The 24,894-nt window shown below is 37.7% G+C and overlaps 1 protein-coding gene across 4 annotated transcripts in view; it reads right to left on the bottom strand.

Moving 5' to 3' along the window:
• LOC150103732 (uncharacterized) overlaps window positions 1-24,894 on the bottom strand; it is a 408,898-nt gene that overhangs the window by 49,994 nt on the left and 334,010 nt on the right. For 3 of the 4 annotated variants that reach the window (XM_090397132.1, XM_090397134.1, XM_090397136.1), the window contains exons 25-26: window positions 22,056-22,248; window positions 8,400-8,612 (exon numbers count right to left, since the gene is read on the bottom strand). In XM_090397132.1, the coding sequence (XP_090253258.1) occupies window positions 8,400-8,612; window positions 22,056-22,248 (406 nt within the window). The remainder of the gene's footprint in view (window positions 1-8,399; window positions 8,613-22,055; window positions 22,249-24,894) is intronic. The other variant, XM_090397135.1, reaches the window with a different exon arrangement.

The following is a 24,894-nucleotide window of genomic DNA, read 5'->3' as shown; positions in this document are numbered from 1 at the left end:
GTTAACATGTCATTTTCAGTATACAGGAAACCCACTTACATAAGCAGATACATTCATAAGCTTTCCCATCACCCTTCTCAACAAAATGTCATCATTAAAGCACTAACCACCAGATTATATAACCCTTGTTCCAATGAGGCCTGAGCTCTGCTCAACTCAGTCATATACACCACACTGTTCTAATAGCTACAGTTCCCTAGTATCAAAAAAAAAAAAAAAACACCTAGTCCTTCCCTCAATCATCCACAACATTCTCTTCAAAAGTATTTTGATAATGCTATTGTCATCCCCTTTGTTCAAAGCACAAAAAAAAAGAATCTTAAAGAAATACAATCTCTTCACAGCTTTCAAGCCCCACTTATCTGCTTCACTAAAGACCAACTCCCTCTCTTAGTTCCTTATAGATTTTCCTGTTTCTGCAAGTTGGTCTACTATGGACAGAGAGGAAAAACAGCTACAATCCATGTAGAAAAACACAAAAAATACATTTGCAGTCAGCTGAACCTGGCAGACAATGTTTTGGATATAGCTCATAGTATGAACTGGAGAAAGATCTCCTAATAGCTGCTGCAGCATTATAGCAACTCTCAAAAATCAGCCTAATTGAATACATACAGTTGCATAAAACTTCTCAAAATATGGAAAACACTAATACTTCGAGATCCCAGTTTACATCCTAGGTTGCCAATAGGTGTCCACAGAGGGTGCCCCAAGTAGTTAAGACTCTAGTCTTTCATCTACATGTTTCACTTAGTCGTGTGTTGCCTTTCTGTGTTACGTCTCATATTGTACTCCTTAAAAAATGTCTCTGTTATTGAGACATCTTTAGAAAAGAAAGGGTTGTAGGAGGATTAATGAATTGAAACAGCACTGAGAAAGGATTAAAAATACTGTTTAATGATATTGGAAGAATTAAACAGTATTTTTAATCCTTTCTCAGTGCTGTTTCAATTCATTAATCCTCCTACAACCCTGCCTAGACCCCATATCCCAGGCTTCCTTTTTCCTCACACATTCACATTCACTTCAGCATCCAGCATCGACACTTCTCATGGAATGTTCCCCTGCCCACCTTGATCCCCCCCCCCCAATTTCTCTATCTGTCTTGTATTCCTAATAGATGTCATCAACCTCTATGTATAAGTAGACTAGTCGTGAAGTTATTTCACCCTAATACTTAAACTTATATATAGCATTAATGCAAGACTATACTTTTTGTCAAGTATAATATACACTGTTTTCCCTACTTGTATTTGGAAAATATATGATTTTGGCATTTTCCACGTGGTTATACTATAAATTAAAGATGCTAAGAAATTATATTTTTGGTTTAATCCCTTATCCAAGTGTAAGCAAACAAAGCTTGCGACAAGTAACTTCAGGACTGAGCAACTCATATATAGAGGCTAATGACTTCACATCATTACTAGGGGATACTTATCATTATGGGATACTAAGGATTTCCTAGTATCCATAAGGGATACTTAGTATCCCACTACCCACTTGTGTAGTGACCAAGTGGGTACATGTTTGTAAGGATATGTGTCTTGTATTATTGGATACTAAGGCAAGTGATGTAATGTGAAGTCATTAGCCTCTATATATGAGTTGTCCAGTCCTGAAGTTACTTCAGGTACAAACTTTGTTTGCTCACTTGGATCAAGGATTAAACCAAGAATAAAATTTCTTGGCATTTTTAATTTATAGATGTCACTGATGTCTCATCAATGTTTTAGCAATGTAGAATACTAAGGCAACTGATTTAAAGTCAACAGCCTCTATATACAAGTAGACTAGTTGTGAAGTTACTTCATGCTTATGCTTACACTTTGGTATAGAACTAAAACAATAATTTAATTTCTTGTAGAATATGATATACATTGGACAACTGCTGTTTAATTTTTGCATAAATGATATAGAAAATAATCTGAAGGGAAATGTTCAACTGTTGCTGATATGCAAAACTGGGTCATGTAATAGCTAATCAAGGTGATGAGAAGAGCTTGCTGGATGATTCAAATAAGCTGACAGTGTGATAACTCAAAGGTTATTAATGAACATAATAATAACCAGTTGGTTATTGATGAACCTACTAAAAAAAGCAGAGATGAGGAAGTTATCATTCCTCTTTATAAGATTTTGATATGGCCACATCTGACTACTGTGTGCAGGTCTAGTCACCCGAGTTTCTTGAAGACGAGGAAGTGGACGAGATAAGTGACCAAGGTGGTGTGTGGAAAGCTATGATGACAAGCTGAGGGTTTGTGGATTGCAGAAATTGTGGGGGGGGGGTGGGGGGGGGGGGGGGTGGGGGGGGGGGGGGGTGGGGGGGGGGGGGGGTGGGGGGGGGGGGGGGTGGGGGGGGGGGGGGGTGGGGGGGGGGGGGGGTGGGGGGGGGGGGGGGTGGGGGGGGGGGGGGGTGGGGGGGGGGGGGGGTGGGGGGGGGGGGGGGTGGGGGGGGGGGGGGGTGGGGGGGGGGGGGGGTGGGGGGGGGGGGGGGTGGGGGGGGGGGGGGGTGGGGGGGGGGGGGGGTGGGGGGGGGGGGGGGTGGGGGGGGGGGGGGGTGGGGGGGGGGGGGGGTGGGGGGGGGGGGGGGTGGGGGGGGGGGGGGGTGGGGGGGGGGGGGGGTGGGGGGGGGGGGGGGTGGGGGGGGGGGGGGGTGGGGGGGGGGGGGGGTGGGGGGGGGGGGGGGTGGGGGGGGGGGGGGGTGGGGGGGGGGGGGGGTGGGGGGGGGGGGGGGTGGGGGGGGGGGGGGGTGGGGGGGGGGGGGGGTGGGGGGGGGACATCGACTTCACTTAATGGATCTTTTCACAATTTAATTGATTCTGATCTTGTTTTGATAACCTTCCTAAGATGATCTTTCCCAGTAGCTGATATTGGCAGTGACTATAACATGGTCACTGATACACTGAATCTAAAATTTAAAAAATAAAAGATAACCAAAAAAAAAGAAAAATATATAGTGTTGAGAAGTTGGAATCACCTCATATCAGAGAATAATATAAATCACACATTACTAATTCCATGAAACCCTCCTAGAAGAATTCAGAAGTATTGAAAATGAATACAAAATATTTTCCAAAGCAACTTTAGAAGCAGCTGACACCATAATAGGAAAATCTCACAGGATAATCAAACCATGGATTACAGTTTGATTATCCTGTGTGATATAAACAAGGATAACGATAGCAGAGAAAAATATAAATAACTAAACAAAATAATAATAAATAAAATTAAAAGAGATAAAACCAACTGGATTCTGAATGAGTGTGGAAAGATTAAAGAGAAACTACAAAGAAACAATCCTAGAAGTGCTTTCCAAATGATAAGTAGATTAATAAAACCCTTCACTAATACTTTTTTGTAATAGATTTCACGGTTTGATATGAACACAGATGGATAAGAAAATAACTATTTATTAACTTAAAAGCTAATATTTTGCTGGTATTATATCCAGCATCTTCAGAGCACACAACACAAAATTTGTTACAAATGCAAGACAACCACAATCCAGTGTAACAGTGGGGCTAGTAAAAGTAATTGCAGCGTGCAACACAAGACTAAAATCCTAATATGGCAGCATCTGGGTTATAAAAAAAAATGTTCCAAGTTTTGAAATAGTAGTCCAAATTATAGTCTTAGAAAGTTTGAAAAAAATAAAATAAAATAAAAGTAATAAATATTAATTTGGTCTTAAGATGACTGTCTCCCAAATCTTTGGTAGATTTATACAGCCATACTTGTTAAGGTTTGGAGTATGTTTTAAGGCTTCTGTTGATTCCAGGAACAACCTCTCTGACTTGTAGAAGCTTCTGTGCATTACTTTTGTTTCTTTCCAATTGATCCTGTGTGCAGGGGTATCCAAAGCATGGTCTGCCAGACCTGACTTGCCATAGCGAAAGTGTTGGATATATTTTTTGTGTTCACTGAGGCAGATGTCCACAGTTCTTCCTGCCTGTCTGTAGTAGGCTTGATGGCAAGAACAGGGCATTTCATAGACTCCTGGATGTGATAAAGGAGTGCATTTGTCCTTAGGTGAATGGGTGAGAGTTGCTAATTTTACATAAGGTTTAAATACTGTGTGTAGTTGGTGTTTGTTAAGCACCCTAGATATCTTTTTAGATGTGCCTTTATTGTATGGGATGGTGATAGTTTTGTTGTAGTTTTCTGTGGTAGATAGAGGGGATTCCTGGGTAGCATTTAGTATGTTATCAATGGGGATTATAACCGTTGGTTAAGAAGATGTGTCGTAGGTGAGAAAGTTCAGCAGTGAGAGCAATGTCATTGGAACAGATTGCTCTATGGGTTAGTGTTTTTAAGATACCATATTGTTGAGAAGAGTGATGGTGTGATTGTTTGTGTAAGTATCTCCCTGTATGTGTGGGTTTTCTATAAACTGAAAATGATAAGGAACCATCTGGAAGATGTGTGATCAGTGTATCCAGGAAGGGTAGGCAGTCATTGGCTTCTAGTTCCATTGTAAAGTGGATTTTAGGGTGCTGGCTATTTAGATGCACTAAAAATGTATTCAATGTGTCTGGGCCATGTGGCCAAATAGCAAACACATCATCAACATAGTGTAACCAGAGACTAGGTTTGAGAGTGGCTGTGCTGATAGCTAATTTTTCCAGATGTTCTATGTAGAAGTTGGCTGGGGGGGGGGGGAAGGGGTGAACCCATAGCTGTTCCATCTAATTGTTTGTATATTTTCCCTTTCCATGTAAAATAACCTGCCTGAACTGTGAATTTAAATAGCTGAAATATATCTGGGGGAAAATTGTGAATTTAGTAAGTTAAGTGTTTCAATCAGTGGTACATTAGTGAATAATGAGGTGATATCAAAACTCACCATTAGGTCTGAACTATTTAAGGTGTGGTTTACTAAAATACTTTTTAGGTGGGTAGAATTTTTAACAAAAGAGGAAGAATTGTTTGTGTAAGTGGTTAGTAATTTGGCTAAATGTTTAGCTAGTTTATATGTAGGACTGTTTATACTATCTACAATAGGACGCAAAAGTGCACCTTGTTTGTGTATTTTAGGAACACCATATATTCTGGGTGTTTTAACGTGCAAGGGTTTGAGTTTTTTGACAATTTCTTTTGGCCAGGAAGTTACTTTGTTAAATAACTTGCACACCTTATTTTTTTGAGTTGGTGGGATCTCGATCTATGATTTGATATGTAGACCGGTCTTGGAGCAGTGTATGCATTTTGCTTTCATATTCTGTTGTATCCATTACTACAGTGGCCGTTACCTTTGTCTGATTTTGTTATTGTAATGTGGTTATTATTGCATAGTTCTTTTACAGCTATTATTTCTTTATGTGGGATATTATTTTTGGGAGGCTTAGAATGGTTAAGGATATTGGCCATATCTAACCTAATATTATTGGCTATAGCTGGAGGCAAGTGGTAAATACCGCATTCAACGGAAGCCATTATTTTGGTTTTAGGCACAATTTTAGGAGTAAAGGCAAAATTGTGTCCAAGACTTAATGCACTTGTGACCTCTCTTTGGATAAGGTTGTCGATGATAGGTTCACAGCACCGCCATCTTGATGAAATTGTGGCAGCTGCATAGCATTACGTTGTTGGAGGATTTCAAATTTTTTCCGGTGTCAGTTTTTAACTTTAGCGAATTCTTTATTGGCTGTCGAGTCGGAGATTCTATTCAAGATATATAAAACCAAAATAATGGCTTCCGTTGAACGCGGAATTTACCACTTGCCTCCAGCTATAGCCAATAATATTAGGTTAGACGTGGCCAATATCCTTATCCATTCTAAGCCTCCCAAAAATAATATCCCACATAAAGAAATAATAGCTCTAAAAGAACTATGCAATAATAACCACATTACAATAACAAAATCAGACAAAGGTAATGGCCACTGTAGTATAACATAATAGGATACAACAGAATATGAAAGCAAAATGCATATACTGCTCCAAGACCGGTATACATATCAAATCATAGATCGAGATCCCACCAACTCACAAAAGAATAAGGTGTGCAAGTTATTGAACAAAGTCACTTCCTGGCCAAAAGAAATTGTCAAAAAACTCAAACCCTTGCACGTTAAAACACCCAGAATATATGGTGCTCCTAAAATACACAAACAAGGTACACCTTTGCGTCCTATTGTAGATAGTATAAACAGTCCTACATATAAACTAGCTAAACATTTAGCCAAATTACTAACCACTTACACAAACAATTCTTCCTCTTTTGTTAAAAATTCTACCCACCTAAAAAGTATTTTAGAAAACCACACCTTAAATAGTTAAAACCTAATGGTGAGTTTTGATATCACTTCATTATTCACTAATGTACCACTGATTGAAACACTTAACTTACTAAATTCACAATTTCCCCCAGATATATTTCATCTATTTAAATTCACAGTACAGGCAGGTTATTTTACATGGAAAGGGAAAATATACAAACAATTAGATGGAACAGCTATGGGTTCACCCCTCCCCCCCCCCTCCTTAGCCAACTTCTACATAGAACATCTGGAAAAATTAGCTATCAACACAGCAACTCTCAAACCTAGTCTCTGGCTACGCTATGTTGATGATGTGTTTGCTATTTGGTCACATGGCCCAGACACATTGAATGCATTTTTAGTGCATCTAAATAGCCAGCATCCTAAAATCCACTTTACAATGGAACCAGAAGCCAATGACTGCCTACCCTTCCTGGATGCACTGATCACACATCTTCCAGAAGGTTCCTTATCATTTTCGGTTTATAGAAAACCCACACATACAGGGAGATACTTACACAAACAATCACACCATCACCTTGTTAACTATCTTGCTACACATATTGGAGAGTTGGACATTGCTAAAGGAAGATAAGAAAATAATATTGGCCTTTGAGAGGGAATGCTACAGAAAACTTTTGAATATACCATATGTAGTACATGAATAAATATCATCACTAAAATACTTTGGAAAGAGCTCTGGTGACTGAACCAAGTGGCTAGATAAGATAGTTTACCTAAAATAGCACTAGAGGGCTTGCTGTAAACAAACACTATTGGAAACCTAGAATCATCTGGATAGATATCAGAAAATGGACTAATTTTTCATTCTCCTTCTCAAGGATATCCCAAAACAGAAACACTTGGAGAGAGTATGTTAGGACTGTCACCTTTATGATGCCCCAACAGTCTGCATAGAATATGAGTGAAGAAGAAGATCATGGCATAATATATGATTATATTATATCTCATCATAATGCTTATGCAGTTTATCCAATATAAAACACAAAGTCTATATATTCAAAACCATATAAGTGCATATGTTTATTTTTGCATGATCAAGAAACACACAAATTTACAAAACATGCTCTTATGGTTTGATAAGGGCAGATAGATTTATAATGTTTACTCTAAATTTACTACACTTCCTGGTGCAATATCTATTTCCACATTATGCTCAACTTTCTTATATTTGATCTGTCCTCAGTACGTATGCCATTAAGGTATACGTACTGAGGTATTTGCCATTAAGGTATACGTACTGAGGTATTTGCCATTAAGGTATTATAATTATAGTACTGTATTGAGTAACAACATATTGCTGTTTTGTGTTTACTTCAAAACACAAAAATGAGAAAATAAACAACTCCAAGGAACCGGAAGAGCAATTTTCTATATGTATGAGCCGAAAATATTGTTTAGGAGAAAATTATTTCCAGTTGTTTTAAATAATATTTGCAGTTTTATGATTTTGATACCTTGAATTACAAGGAACATTTGTTGCCTTTATTTACAATTATGTCATTATTATCAGGAACCTGCAGCAAGTGCAAAGACCCACAACCACCACCACCATGGGAAATCTTTTCACTTGTCACCTCCTGTTTTGCACCACACAGCGTTTATTATGCCTCTCTTAAATTTAACCCATAAGGCACTCAGATCATCAATAAGATAAAATCTACACTTCACTCTCTAGACATACTTCTCTTCTTAACCTGCCATTTATGGAACAGAAATTATTCTTATCAGTAGTGGGAAATTACCATGGTTATAGAATTGCAATTTAAAAAAAAATTAAATGAGTAATTTGCTGACTTTATTATTATGTGACACCTCCAGGGAGTCCAAAGACTCATTGAGGGAGAGCACTCTCCATCTCCACAAACTGCAACTACCTTCATCATCTTCACCAACACCATCTACCACTGACCACCACCACCACTAGTATTTTCACAGACAATCACAAACATCCATGCCCAGGGTGGGATTCAAACCCACAGCCTTTTGGCTGGAGAGTGGATACGCTAACCACTCGGCCAACATGTTTTGATTGTGTGTGTGTGTGTAAAGGAGAAAGAGACTTGAATTGCACAGTTCTCAATAATAAGATCAATAACATTATTATTTCACCTGTATTCGTTCTTGTATCTTTTCAACATCAGGAACTTCGGTAGCACTACTGCCATGTGGGAAAGGTGAATCTATGGAACTAGTGCTTCGAGAGAGTCGGGAAATGACATCATAAAAAATAAGTGAGCCTTCTCCTGTTCCAACCAGGACACTTCCATCAAATGGAAGTAGGGTGGTAATCCTTGCCTGAGTGATGTAATTGTCCTCCTCTTGCTATAGTAAAAAAAAAAAAAAAAATGAATATTTCCTATTCCCTCATAAAGAATATAAGACAGTAACTTCAATAACTAATTTGAATAAGAATGCAAATTTCTTTTATAGTAATTTATAGACATAAATTAGTATAAAATTAAATTTGGAGCAGGGATGATAAACATACAGGAACAGAATATACTACTATAGAATATACTTACATGAAGAATCACATTCAGAAATGGGCTGACAGAGAATCTCTACTTTGCAATGAACAGCATGGGTTTACTAAGGGAAAGCTCATATTTTAGCAACTTGCTCACATTCTATAATAATGTTACCACTGAGTTAGACAGGAGAATGGGTATAACATGATACTTTTGGATTTTACTAAGACTTTTGATAGAATATAGGAAGACTGTTGCATAAATTGGAGTATATAGGATTGGAATATAAACTACTGGCAAGGATATAAGCATGGCTGACTGACAGATATCAAAAAAGTCGTATATAGAGGGGATGAATCTGCAAGATTCAAGGTAGCCAGTGGTGTAGCTCAAAAATTAGTCCTTGGTCCACTGGTATTCAATCTGTACGTTAAGAACATTAGAAAGAATTTGACATGCGACATACAGCTATTTACTGATGATGTAAAGATAGGTAGGATAATCAAGAGTGCTGTTGATATGCAGTACTTGCAAAATTGATTTAAATAGGCTGGAATTGTGGGCATGGGAGAATGGCTGTCATTTCAATGTCAATAAATGTAAGGTCATGCACTTTGGCGCAATTAGATATCCAATGTCGTGTTACATTGGTGGAATTATGATAGAAGAAACTGATCAGGCTAGGGATCTTGGAGTTTTAGTAGACAGAAAGTTGAAGTTCAAGGGTCATATAGCGAACATTGTAAATACAACTCGGAGAATAATGGCAATGCTCAAAAAGAGCCTTGACATGTAAAGATAAGGAAGTCATTTTGCCTGTTTACAAGGCGCTGCTAAGGCATCACTTGAACTATTGTACACAGGTCTAGTCACCTGGTTTACATGGTCATTCTAATACAGTAGAGAGAGAGAGAGAGAGAGTGCAAAGAAGAGTGTCGAAAATAATACCAGGAATGTGGAATACAGATTATGAAGACGGACTGAGAATTTGTAGGCTGCAGACACTAGCAAACAGGAAGAGAAGGAGGAGGAGGAGTGAGATGATTGAGACTTATAAACTTCTAAAAGGGTTGTACAGAATTTCAGTAGATGAAGTTTTGCATTTTATGGAGAGTGGGGAAAGGACGAGAGGGCATCCATGGAAGTTGAGAACAAATGTGTCAAGAAAGGAGTTAGGATGAGATTTTTCTCTCATAGAGTAGTATGTGACTGAAATGGATTGCCAATGGATGTTGTTGTTGTCTGGACACCTTTGCTGACTAACTGGCTCATTGCACTATTACTTGTAGCGAGTGGAAATTATCCCTGGTAGGGTTAATTTCCACTCGCTACAAGTAATCCAAAGAAAATAAACTCCGACTCTGATTGGTGAGTCAGGAAATTTTTCAGGAGTTGATCCCGAGGTTCAGGAATTGGTATGTGATGTGCCAGTCACTCATCTCAACAGTGCCATCCACTCATCTCAACAGTGCCATCCAGAGCAGAAGAAGACCAACTTGTGATATCCATAACCAGCCCACTAGTGTGTCAGTGTTCCAGCAGAAACAAACTTGAGAATCTTTTTTTGTTCTGTCTGTAATCGTGCGTTCATCACCGCAATTGGCCTTGGATGCACTGCACTTCCAAATGTCCATCAGAGGCCAATACTGCTATAAGAACAAAGCATGTGAAGGCATGGTGGAACAAAAAAGAAGAAGAAAAGATCCTAGCACCCCATGAAGTTTGCCTTTTGGCGAAAGGTGTCAAGAACATCAAAGTCCCTGGCTGAAGTTTTCCCCAATGTTCATCTGATGCCATCAAGAGTCACAGGAGAAATGCTGGTTATAAGCAGTTGGTTCAAGAAATGGCCATGCCTCCTCCTCCCCATGATGGTACAGGTAATATCTTTGTATCTCCCATGCTGTCCTTCATAACATCTGAGTTCCATTCTTCCACCCAACCTCGAGAAATAACAGAGGAGACTCTGGTCTCTGGACTTGCCTCAGCTGAGACAAATATGGCATCTTTATGTATAAAAAATCATTCTCCTTTCATATTTTTTCAAACTGCTATTTTATATTTTTATTCCTGATTGAAAAGGATTGAAGTTATTCCTTTTGTGGGAAACTGTTCTTCTTCATGCATCCCACCACAGTAAATAGTTTTTACTAGTATTATTATTATTATTATTGTTGTTGTTGTTGTTGTTCCAGGCAACTCCAAGGAGTTGACAGACTCATCGAGGGAGGCCCTAACATCATGTCAAGAACAACTATTCGACATTGACACAGTATCTATCATACCTTGCCTTGAACTCATTTACGGTCGGTTGTAGCACCCACAACAGACTCTGGAAGCTTATTCCACTCATTCACCACTTGGAAAGTGGTGAATGAGTGGAATAAGCTTCCAGAGTAAAAAAACCTAGCTCTAACACCCTTGTCAACCATGCTCTTGCCCAGCTTCCATGCATGGCCCCTAGTCCTCCCACCACCAGTCATATTTTCAAAAATATCTTCTGGATCAATCTTATAGAAACCCTTCAGTAATTTGAATGTCTCAATCATATCACCCCTCCTTCGCCTATCGTCCAATCTCTGCAACCCACAAATCTTCAACCTATTCTCATAAGGTTCATTCCACAGACCTGCTATCATCTTGGTCACTCGTCTCTGGATCCTCTCTACTTCCTCCCCATTATATATGCCTGGGGAAGGAGTGTCCTAGGTTCATTTCCCGTCGACGATGTGAGGAGCTTAAGGATCTTCCTCAGCCATAGCCTAGTTAGCCGGTCTTGGGAGTGGACAGCAGAGTTTTTTTTCTGCCAGTTTATCTGGGGTTTTTCATCCCACAAGCAGGCAAACCGGACCAGTGAACACACAGGCTACAGTCACAGAAATACATCAAGGAAGGCAACGGGAAACCACCTTGCATCATTATCTCCCTAGTAATCAGCTGCAACCCTCTTCAAGAGAGGAAGCCACAGGATCATCATCATCATTATTATATACAATTTGTTTTAAAAAAATGGACTTAAATGTACTTTAGACTATGTCTATTATGTTGACATGTAGCTCACATGTTCACATTGCTGAATCTTTGTTTTGTCACTTGTGCATGTTGAATTTGAATTTCATACTGACAATGCCATTGACACCTGAGCAAAAATGTTAGAGAAATAAAATTGTCACGTTACTCCATTTTAATTAGTGAGTTTAAATCAGATTAATACTGATAAGATATATACGAGAATGGTCTGAAAAGTTCTTGGTCTAACAATGAAAAAACGAATTTATAATTTCAAAATTATTTTTATTTTTTGACATAATCTCCCTTAAGACTAATACATTTATTCCAGCAATGCTCCAGTGCCATTATCCCATCTAGTGTCCTAAGTAAGATCTGCAAAATACCCCTCTAGAGCTGCAATCACCTATTGATTCGAATAAAAATGCTGAACAGCGAGGAAGAGTTTTAGTTTTGGGAAGAGATAGAAGTCAGAGGGAGCCAAATCTGGGGAATAGGATGGATGTTCCAACAATTCATAGTGCAGATCCCTTAATTTTCCCATTACCAAAAACACCTATGTGGGCATTGTCCTGATGAAAGATGTCTTTTTATTTCTACAAACTGGGTCTTTTCTCATTAATTTTTTTGTCTAGTCCGGTTAAAAGATTTACCCTTTTCAAGATAATAAACAAAATGCTTTTAGCATCCCAAAACACCGATTCCATGACCTTTCACGCTGATGGAACCGACTTTGTCTTCTTTGGTGCTGAACAACCAGCTTCTTTCCACTGTTTTGATTGTTTGGATTCTGGTGTGTAATGGTGAATCCAAGTCTCATCCATAGTAATAAATCAATGCACAAAATCAGTTTTGTTCTTGTTAAAAAGCTCCAAGCACTATTCAGAGATTTTCATGCGAGTGCATTTTTGATCAGCTGTGAGCAAGCGCGGCACCCATCTTGCACAAAGCTTTTTCGTTTGCAATTCTTCATGCAAAATATATCCTACACGTTCTTTTGAAATGCCTATAGTCTCAACAATTTCATGCACTTTGACTTGCTGGTCATCTAATACCATATTATCATGCATTTGATCAATGATTTTTGGTGTTGTTACACTTTTTGACATCCTTCACGTGGATCATCTTCAAGGCTGGTATGGCCAGTTTAAACTTGGCAGCCCATTTCTTAATTGTCGAAAACAAAGGAGAAGAGTGCCCATAAACATTTATGAACTTCGAATGAATTTCTTTTGGCGTTAAACCTTCTTTTACAAAGAATTTTATAACTGCACGATACTCAATTTTATCTATTTCAAGGGATACAGATAACACTTTTGCTTCAGACAGCTGTATAAAACAAACTAACTGATAAAATGATAGAAAAGTTCTCTGGAAGCTGTATATGAGTGACAAAAGGAGTAAATTTTCAACATTATTATTGTTATACAGGCACCTCCATGGAGTCCAAAGACTCATCGTGGGAAATCCAAACTATCTACACAATCTATCATACCTCTCCCTGAACCCATTAACAGACAAAGCACTAACAATTGACTGTGGGAACCCATGCCATTCATTCACAACTTTCCAAGCACAAAATCTAGTCCTCAGGTATCTACTGTTCTGCCTCCTCTTGCCAAGTGCTGAAATATTTCCCTTGCATCATTTCTATAAAACCCTTTATCATTCCCTTTAAGAAACTTAAATGTTTCTATCATATTCCCACTTTTTCACCTATCAACCAACTTCTGCAGTCCACACATCCTCAATCCATCCTGTAAGGAGACATTCCACAGACCACATACATCATCTTGGTTGCTTGCCTCTAAATCCTCTTTACAATTTCCTCATCCCCAAGAAACACAGGAGACTAGACCAGACCAGACCAGACCAGACCAGACCAGACGAGACCTAAGCCAAGTAATCCAGATGTGGACGTATCAGGACATTATAAAGAGGAATGACAACTTTCTTATTTCTACTTGTTAGTATATTCTTCAATAGCAAACTAATCTTAAGTCGTCTTAGTGACCTTAGCAATGTCTTCTAAAGTTCAACACTTTGTCCACCACCCCTAAGTCTCCAGCTTCATCTATTCCCCAGAGTACAGTTCCATCAATGTGGTACACAGCTTGTAATGTATTTATTTCTAATTGCATCACTTTACATTTCTCTATGTTAAACTGATACACATTATCTTTTGCCCATGCTGACATCTTATTTAAATATTCTGCAAACTCTCCACTTTGCCCTGATTAACTATTAATCTACCTAATTTTGCATCATCAACAAACAACTGAATATTTCCTTTTGGGTTATTTCCTATATAATTTATGTGCAAATTAAACAGTAGTGGTCTTAGACACTGAACCTTGCAGCTCACCACTAGTCACCAGTTTTTGCCTAGATTCTGCTCCTCCATGTACTACTTTCTGATGTTTCCCAGCGGCCATCCTCTTATCCACATAACCAGTCTCATATCCAACTCCATTTGATCTAATTTGTGTAACAGGATGACATATGGGTATTTGGTCAAAGGCCTTTGCAAAATCCAGCAGAAACATCGTGTAGCTATTTCCTCTATCCAACTTGGCTGTCACTCTATTACAAAATGTTCATAAATTACTAAGGCATGACTGACCTTTCTCACAGCCATATTCTTGTATCATATTCTTATCCACCCATTCTTGAATTCTCTTTCTGACCAATTTTTCCAGTACTTTTACCACCACTCTAATCAATACTGATTGGTCTATAATTTGCTACTGCAGTCTTAGAACATTGCTTATACAAGGGAATTATTTTGCCTCTTTTCAACTCTCTATCAGAGCTGAGACTTCAAGAGTCTAGTCAGAGGCATTGCCAGTTCCTTCCTGCAAAATGTGAGCTGATATCCCATCAAATCCTACAGCTGTGGTATTAGATGGGATATTCACATGAAGTGTATTGGCTAAGTTTTAATGCATTATTTGTGAATGCAGTGCATGTGAAGAGCATGAATGCATGTAAGGTGTAATATGATAGATATGCTGTTAGTCAAACGAATTTATTGATTCTATGGACGAGTGTTAATAATAAACTAACACTTAAGCAGTAATGCTAGTTTGCAGGACTAGTTTTTTCATCCTACAAGCTAGCAAAGCTAACTGGAAAACACATGCAATTAACAGATATTATTATTAACATCTGACTTTCATGGAGTCAGAGACTCATCATGGGAGATACACACTATTGCACACAATGCTCATACCCATGCTTTAAACTGATTCAATGTGTCTACATTCACAACACACTCAGGCAATGCATTACACTCAACAATCACTCTCCATGCAAAGAACCTACTTCACACTCCTCTGCTCACACCCTCCTTATACAGTTTCCAGCAATGGCCTCTTGTTCTATTTCCCTTCTCCCATTCCATGAAAAATCTCTAACATGTCAACCTGATAACAACCCCTGAGCTTATATGTCTTAATCATATCCTCCCTCCTTCCTCTTATTCATGAGGCTCTACAACTTACATTCTCTCAATCTGTCCTTGTACTCCACATTCCAAAGACCACTAACCAGCTTTGTGAATCTTCTCTGGAACCTTTCCAACATATCCTCATCACCATGAAAACCTGGTGACCAAATCTGTGCACAATAATCCATATGAGTCGTGATCAAGAAATTATACAATGTCATTATAACCTCTCTATTTCTGCATGTCAGGGTACTCTGTATCGTAGCCATTATCCGATGTGACGTCTTCATAACTTGTGCAATGTGACCCATGAATTTCAGGTCCTTGTCCACCATCACTCCTAGATCTCTCATCTCCTTTACTTCCTTTAAAGATTTCACCATGAAGTGTATACTTTGTATCCCGTCATTGCTTACCAAATCTCAAAACCTTACACTTTGCAACATTGAACAGAGAGTTCCACTTACAGGCCATTCATGCAATCTATTCAACTCCTCTTGTAAGGCCGTAACATCCGCTTGACTCTGCATTGCTCTCCCCAGTTTTACATCAGCTGCATATCACTAGTTAAATCCATCCCAATATCATTAACATACAAATTGAACAACAATGGCCCCAAAACAAACCCCTGCAGCACACCACTAGTGACCTTTTTCTTTCAAGATATCATATCCCCCCATATACAACTTTCTGATACCTATCCGACAGCCAGTCACTAATCCAACTCAAAAGTCTGTTATCCAGTCCCATCTGTTTCAATTTTATTTAAGAGCTTGTCATGTGGCAGTCTATCAGAATCTAAGTACACCAATGTATATGCATCTTCCCTGTCCAAGGTATTTATCACCTTCTTATAGTACATAAGTTTGTAAAACATGATCTCCCCTTAACAAACCCATGCTGATAACCACTGAGAATACTGCTCTTATCAACCAATTTCTGTATCCTACTTCTCATCAATCTCTCCAGTACCTTTATCACAACTCCAGATATACAAATTGGCCTATAATTTGAAGCTACAGCCTTATCACCACCTTTATGCAGTGGAACAATTTTACCCTCCTTCCACTCCTTTAGAACCTGTGCTGTTGCAAGACTTTTATTAAACAGGCATGCCAAGGCTACTGCCAATTCCCTGGAACATTCCCTTAAGATGCATGGTGATATGTCATCAAATCCAATTACCTTATTGACATCGAGTTTATTTATTTCCTCAAATACTTCCTGCTCACTCATATTAGGCCATCCTCTCCTACGTCCTCTACACTTAAGTTCATCATGATTCCACCCTGATCAGGATGAAACATCCTTATAAAGTGATCACTGAATACCTCAACAATGTCTTCTGCAGCAGTTACCATTCTACCACTTTCATCAATTAACCTCATCTTACCATGATCAGTCTTCCTTCTACTTGCCAAATATCTAAAAAACTCTAGGGTTTTTTTTTTTTGCCAATTTCTGCTCATACTCTACTTGTGTTTTCCTTACTGTACTCTTCATGTAACTGAATTATCATTATTCATCTTGTACTTCCTTCAAAGTACTTATTTTTCCCTAGATTTCATGCTTAAGCTTCACATGCATCCATTTTACATCTACCTTATTCAGCCTTTTGGAATACCACACATTGATGCTGCTATATATTTCTTTGTCAGTTCCCATGCAGCATTTATTGCTCAACTTCTCATGCCATGTTATAGCTCCAAGCTGTTTCCTAAGCTTGTCATAATCACCAGCCTTATAATTCCACATATATCCTTTCCTCACAAAAGTCTGCATATGACTAGCAACAACACAGATGATTACTCCATGATTACTTTCACCAACTGGAGGAAAGTGTGAAACTCCTCTGACAATTATGTTCTCTGATGAAATGATCAGATCTAGAACTCTCAATCCTCGCATGCTCTGGAGGAAAGTGTGAAACTCCTCTGACAATTACATTCTCTGACGAAATGATCAGATCTAGAACTCTCAATCCTCACATGCTCTCCTTTATGTACTGCCTGAGATAGTTACCTCTCAAGAATTCAATAAATTCATTTTCCTTATTTCCAAATGCTATCTCTTCATCTCAATCTATACCACCATTATTAAAATCACCCATAATAATTACTCTTCCTTTGTTCGCTAATCCAAGTTGCTTATACATTTCTTCATCATCACCCTCCACATTCCCAGGCCTATAGCAATATCCAACTAAATATGTCTTCCTCTCAACCTCCATGGTACACCGCACTGCCTCATAACCATTACCACTATTTCTCCCTTTCATGTTTACCTCATGATTAGTTGATTGATGATTAGTTTCCTTTCATCCTAACGGATGGTAAGGGCAGCTATGCTACCATACTAGGGAAGTGACCATGAGCAAGGTGGTTTCCCATTACCTTCCTTGCCGTACTATATCCTATGGCTGTATCCTGCATGTTCACGGGGCCAGTTTGCCTGTTTGTGGGATGAAAAACCCCAGGATAAACTGGGGAAAAAACCCTACTAGCAGTCCACACCCAAGACCGGCTAACTTGGCTATGGCTGAGGAAGATCCTTTAGCTCCTCATGTCTCAGACAGGAGTCGAACCTAGGACACTCCTTCCCCAGGCATATGGTTACGAAGCACACAGCCACCAGGCTGACCACGCACACCATTATAGCATAGTATAGCTAATATGATCATTGATCAATAGAATCTGTACAGAGACAAGCAGTACCTCTCCAGCTTGCCACTCGGTATGGTAAATATATGAGTGAATATATATATATATATTTTTTTTTATTTTTTTAAAAATAGATATTTAATGACTTTAAACCGAGATAAAATATTAAGTTTTAATGAAAATGATACAACTAGTTTCAGCCTTTTACAGCTTTCATCAGGTATCCACTAAAGGTAGAACACAATAATAAAAATTGAAGTTACAAAAAACTGAGAATTACAGGCAAAAATGCAATACATAATTGACATAAAAAACGTTGTGGTTTTTAAGTTGTTCTATCCAACGCGGCATTGTTTATTGTGTGCGTGCTTGTAAGTTCTCGTGAACGCCAGAATTGAACAACTGCAGCATAGCTATCAGGGATGTTGTAACTTAAATTGCTAGTCAAATGTTCACGATTAAGGAGGATTTCCCTGGATTCCACAATTTTCCTTTCAAACTCATCACTGCAGCGAAAAATGTTTTTGGATTTATCCCAGCAAACTGAGTGATTTTGGAGATCATCATGAGGATTGTTTGAGAAAAGAACATGATGATCTCCAAAATCACTCAGTTTGCTGGGATAAAGAAAATCCATGAGAGATGTGTGCCCGTGACTCCATATAATAAAAATGTTGTCAACATAACGCCTCCAAAGTTTTAGCTTAAGTGAGAAGGACGATATGGCTTTCGTTTCAAAATCTTCTAGGAAAATGTTTGCTAGAACCGGGGATAAAGGGTTGCCTATTCATCACAACCTAAAATATCCAGGTGTATACAAATTATGGTGCGATTGTAATATTCCTTATTTTGGACAGACTAACAAATCTATTGAACTACGTATAGAAGAGCATAAGAGAGACATCTCCTATAAAAGATCACATGCATCTGCGCTATCCAGTCATGTTCTTTTCTCAAACAATCCTCATGATGATCTCCAAAGTCACTCAGTTTGCTGGGATAAATCCGAAAACATTTTTCGCTGCAGTGATGAGTTTGAAAGGAAAATTGTGGAATACAGGGAAATCCTCCTTAATCGTGAACATTTGACTAGCAATTTAAGTTACAACATCCCTGATAGCCATGCTGCAGGTGTTCAATTCTGGCGTTCACGAGAACTTGCAAGCACGCACACAATAAACAATGATGTGTTGGATAGAACAACTTAAAAACCACAACGTTTTTTTTATGTCAATTATGTATTGCATTTTTGCCTGTAATTCTCAGTTTTTTGTAACTTCAATTTTTATTATTGTGTTCTACCTTTAGTGGATACCTGATGAAGGCTGTAAAAGGCTGAAACTAGTTGTATCGTTTTCATTAAAACTTAATATTTTATCTCGGTTTAAAGTTATTAAATATCTATTTTTAAAATACCATAACAACCGAGTAGAAGCTCAGGAATACATACATATATATATATATATAGCTTAAACGATCATTGATCAATGGTCATAGAATCTGTACGGAGACAAGCAGTACCTCTCCGGCTTGCACTTCATATGGGTGAATATATCACGCATGAGGAGGGATTAAAGTGGAATCCCTCCTCATGAAATTCCCAAAAGTACGCTTAAACGTGGTACAACAGAGATCTGTTGTACCATAGTAAGTTATTTCTCATAAGCCCCATCCTCATGTACACTTATTCCCCTGCTATCATCAGCAGCAGTCCCCCACTCCCTTCCTGCACTCTCTATCCTTGCGAAAAATACTGTATCCTTCTATTTTTATTCTTGTTACAATATCATCTTCATTCAACCATGTTTCACTCACTCCAATGATTTTGGAGCAAATAAACTCCATCACTGAAACCATTTCATCCCCCTTATTTCTAGGACTTCTGGCATTTTTAAACAAACACAACAGTTCGTTTATAGGTCTATGGCCAGTCCTATCGAAGCAATGTGTTGCTTGTGCTTTCCCCACCACACCTGTCCAATCACCTTTATCACCACTTACCACATATATCTGCTCAGTCTCAACTTCCCTACCCACATTGCAATATACTCCATCTTCATACACACATTCACTGTCACTTTCCACATCCACTCTCCGTATGCCGTGTCTTCCTGTCCACCCGAGCTCCCTCTGTTTCCCTGTTCCTCTTGCTCTCTTCATCTTTCACACTACTATTTCCACTGTCAAGCACTTCTGTCTCTTCAATATTATGTCATATTATGCCTAATATTATAATAATAATATTAACTACATAATATAATATAATATAATATAATATTTTACTACATGCAATATTGAATATATACAAAGATAATGAAATAAAAATAAGAATAAATGAAAAAATGTCTGAAAAATTCAATATTTAGATTAATGAAATATTAATACAGTGGAACACCTTAAACAATCCAGGTATAGAAATTTCCCAGAATAACAAAATAAATATGCTATTATTTGCAGATGATCAGGTAATAATATCAGATACGAAGACAATTTATAGAGAGCAATGCATAATTTAAACGTTATAGTAGAACAATTCAGAACGAAAATTTCCATAGATAAAACTAAAACAATGCCATTTTGTGGACAAACTCCAGTTAGAAGTAAAATAGTTATTAATAATAAAATAATAGAACAGATGAATACTGTCAGTTATCTTGGATGTGAAATGTCATATAAAGGAGAAAAGGACATAAAATTAAAAATTTCAAAATTTTTACAGATTATAGGCCTGATAAATAGAACACTCACTCCAAATACAGTACAAAAAGAAACACACTTGAAAATATACAATACTTGAGCAGTGCCCACATTATTATATGGCAGTGAAATTTGGGCAATAAACAAACAAGATAAACAAAGAATAAAAACAAGTGAAATGAGATTTATGTGAAGAACTGCAAAATACACATTATTAGACCAAACAAGGAATGAAGATATTTTAAAAGAACTAAAAACAAAATCAATAGAAGAAAAACTAAACAATTATAAGCAAAAATAGATAGAACATGTAAACCAAATGACCAACACCCGACATCCTAAACAAATACTAAAATATAAACCACTTGGAAAGAGAAGGCCGGGTAGACCTCAAAAAAGGATATTGAATGGATAATGAGACTGGAACAGACCAATATGGTCTACCCATAATCAGCATTATGATGATGATAATATTAACTCATTATGCCACATTCAACAAAGGGAAATAAAATGAACACCTTATTTATAAATATCTGCATACTATTTTTTTAATCAAAAACTCTTAACCCTTGCATCCAGTGGTGAGCTATAAGGGGCTCACCTGAGCCCTTTGTTAAATTTTTCTCAAATTTGCAAGCCCCTTGTTCTTCTTGTTTACTTTTTTATTTTTTCAAAAAAAAATTTTTTTTTGAAACATATTAAGCGAGAAACTCATATGGTAACCTAACAAAAATTAGTCTATTCGGCAGTGTATAGATTATTTGGAATTATTGTTTCACCTCCTCTATAATGAATGCGCCCAAGTTTGAAAATAAAATAAGCCCATGTGCTATCTTTACCCTTCTCCCTTCTGGTAGCCAATCGTTTGGTAAAACCAGCCAATCAAATGTTTTACAAAAGATTTCATTCTTATTATATTTTGATAGTTAAAAAATGTTTTTCTTATGTAAGATAAATTAACACAGTTGATTGTGTGCAAATATTTCATGATCTAATCATGAAATATTTGTTTAAAAACGATAGCCTTTAGAGGTTGATCATCCTCTCATATTTTTTGATTGGAATTTGTACACAAGCTGTATTAATAAAAGTTTTTGTGTAAAATACATTTTTTTGCTCAACGATGTGAGCCCTTTGTTAAAATTCCCATAGCTCACCATTGCTTGCATCCAACTCTTCTCTCCTCTTGTTACTTTGCTCTGTTGTTTTATGTTTACTCTCTCACTTCTAAACATTCTGTTCATTCCCAACATCATTTTCCCTTCCATTTTAAACACATTTTTGCTGCAACCTCATTGTCCACATCATTTCCTTGTCTACTACACAACACCATCAAATAATTTGCATAAAAAGTATTTAACTATTATCTTACTTCATTAAATTGCATGTTTGGTGAAAACAAGTTCTTAACTCTCTTTCTAAAGTGTAGCAAGTTCAGGTAGCAGGCTTTGGAATTTTTAAATAATTTCAGTTGAAATTATTTTACCTTTGGTGAGCGGGGATAGCTGTTGTCTTTGACATCATATAGCAACCTACAGGTAAGTCTCTGGGGATCCCACAGCTGTAGGACTGAAGAGCCTCTGATAGTAATCCAAACACCATGTTGACCAAGGACCACCAAGGAGATGTAATCCAAACAGCTCGAGGAGGTCTGGAACTGATCAACTGTATCCAGAGTGCTAGTTACACAAATATAATAATTCATCTTCAATGAAAATTTTTAAAAATGTAAAGAAAATTGACTGAGTAATTAATAAATACTAAATGCTTATTTCAACTATTTTACTGAATTTTTTTTATAAATAATCTGAAATCTCTTTAGCTCAAAATATTAATCCTACATGGTAAAGTTGCATTTATTTATAGTCTTAGTCCATATAATAGTGGAATATATACCAGCCTGGTTGGCCGAGTGGTCAGCATATCCGCTCTCCAGCCAAAAGGCTGCGGGTTCGAATCCCACCGTAGGCATGGATGTTTGTGATTATCTGGAAAATACTAGTGGTGATGATGGGTGATAGATGACGTTGGTGTAGATGATAGTAGTTGCAGTTTGTTATAGTTGGTGGATTCAGTGGTGGAGACAGAGTTGTAGAGTAGGTGCCCTCCCTCGATGAGTCTTTGGACTCCCTGTAGGTGTTACGTAATAATAATAATTAAAATATATTCATGGACACTGTGCAGAAAATCAGAGAGGAAGATGTCAAAAGTGTTTTTATCTAGAGCAGACTAGGTCAGAACTAAGAAAAAAAAGTGAAAAGAAGAGGAAAATTAATAAAGGTCTCAATTATTCACTGTATTGCATGTGGCATTTACTATTCGGCAAGTAAAAGGAAGAAGAGAGACTTAAGAGTATTGATGGTAGAATGGTAACAGAAGCAAATAAAATAGTAGAGTCACTGAGTGATCATTTTGCAAGGGTGTAACACCAGGCAACGATATTCTAGTGCTAGATGTGACATAGACTGATGTGGGAATAGAGAAACATGAACTGGAGGTGCTTACCATACTGTAGAATTTTCTTGCAAATATAGTCATGAGATTGAATGGCACATCAGCCTGTGTATTATACGAATGTGCAAGGGCACATTCGTATAATACAGAGGCAGCCCCTCTGACCAAGCTGTTTAATTTAAATTTCAGTTCTGGGAAGTTATCTAGGAAGTGAAAAGAGCACAAAATGGTTACACTGCATAAAGGAGGCTACAAAACAGAGGTAGCAAACTACAGCCAATCAGTATCTCAGTAGTGGTTAAGGTACTGGAGAAGTTTGTAAAAGGCATCAAGAATGGATTGATAGGAATATGATAGTCCAGTGGTGGGAAGGGCAGAATGGTTTTGTGAAGGTATGGCTTGCAATAATAATCTGATTTATTTTTATAGTCAAGTGACAAATGAAGTGGATAAAGAAAATGGTTATGCAGTGATACTGCTGGACTTTGCAAATGCATTTGGCCAGATACCACATGAAACTCTGTTACATAAACTGTACAATGAATATGAATAAGCTGGTGATTTGGATAAGATGGTATAGATGGAGAGATATCAAAAAATAACATGGATATATGTTATATATAACATGAAGGCTGGTGGAGTAGTGAGACAAAGAGTTATAGAGTAGATGTCCTCCCTTGATGAGTCTTTGGACTCCCTGGAGGTGTGATATAATAATAATATATATATATGGGCGAAGAGAATCCAAGGAAAGGTGGGTGACTAGTGGTGTGCTGCAGGTCTCGGTAATTAGCATGCTGTTATTTAATTTTTACATGAATAATATAAAAAATGATTTGAGGAGAAATATTCAGGTGATGATGTAGAGATCCTGTAGGATAACTTAAATAGACTGGCAGTATAAAAATAAAAATAAAAAAAAAAGATAACAGTTGCCAGTTTAATGTGGCCAAGTGTAAGATGCACTTTGGGATGAAGAGATCACAAGTTCAGGGTATACTGCAAAAGTGGCCAAAATAGCTCATCATGTAGTATGTTGCTTCACTCGAAGCAACATACTACATGTACCAACTATCATACTTATTCTTGAATGTGTGCAAGCAGTGTGAATTCATTCACACTGCTTGCACACACCACTGTTATATTTCTCTACTCTTTCTTTCTCTCTCTCTATATATATATACACGTCTTTTCTATAATGATCCTTTCCTGACTTATTCCCTCATATAAATTCCTTATCCTAACTTCATTAAAATACCTTGCTCGGTGCATCAAGTTAATATACCTAAATTCTCAATATTCAATCTGGGCCATTAACCATTCTTAAGAGTAGTGCATGTTGATTGAAGACAAAGGAATTGCCATTGGACAGCACTAATTCCTTTGTTTCAATACTGGCGCTGATTCCTTTTTCAGATTCAGGGAAAATTTCTATTATACTGCACCACCCTGAATTCTAGATTATTGAGCAGTGCAAAATCAAGGAACCAGAACTCAGTTTAGCACACTGTCTTAAATCTCTTAAACACTTTTGATAACTTCTAAACTTTATCAAACAACTAAAACTTAATTCACAGTCGTAGCCTCCCTCGTAATTTATCTCCCACCGTGGTTCGAACTTAATGAGCGGTGCAATAGAAAAGAAATCAGGCAAGTCATCAATCAAACTTAAAGAAAAACGTTTAATCACAAATCAGACAGTTTACATCTTATGAACAAATACTGACATATAATTGCACTAACTTTAAGGAGTGAGTATAATTATCCAACTTTTCTAATTCTCCTATAACATGTAAAGACGTCAATTCACATGGGAAATTCTATCTAAGGTCAATCATGCATTTTATACACTACAATGCTAAAGGTTATTC

The sequence above is a fragment of the Typopeltis vanoorti genome, chromosome 8, assembly GCF_054136105.1.
Source record: "Typopeltis vanoorti isolate ZY-2024b chromosome 8, IOZ_Tvanoo_1.0, whole genome shotgun sequence".
Classification (NCBI taxonomy): domain Eukaryota; kingdom Metazoa; phylum Arthropoda; class Arachnida; order Uropygi; family Thelyphonidae; genus Typopeltis; species Typopeltis vanoorti.
This window is presented reverse-complemented; position numbering and strand designations above follow the sequence as displayed.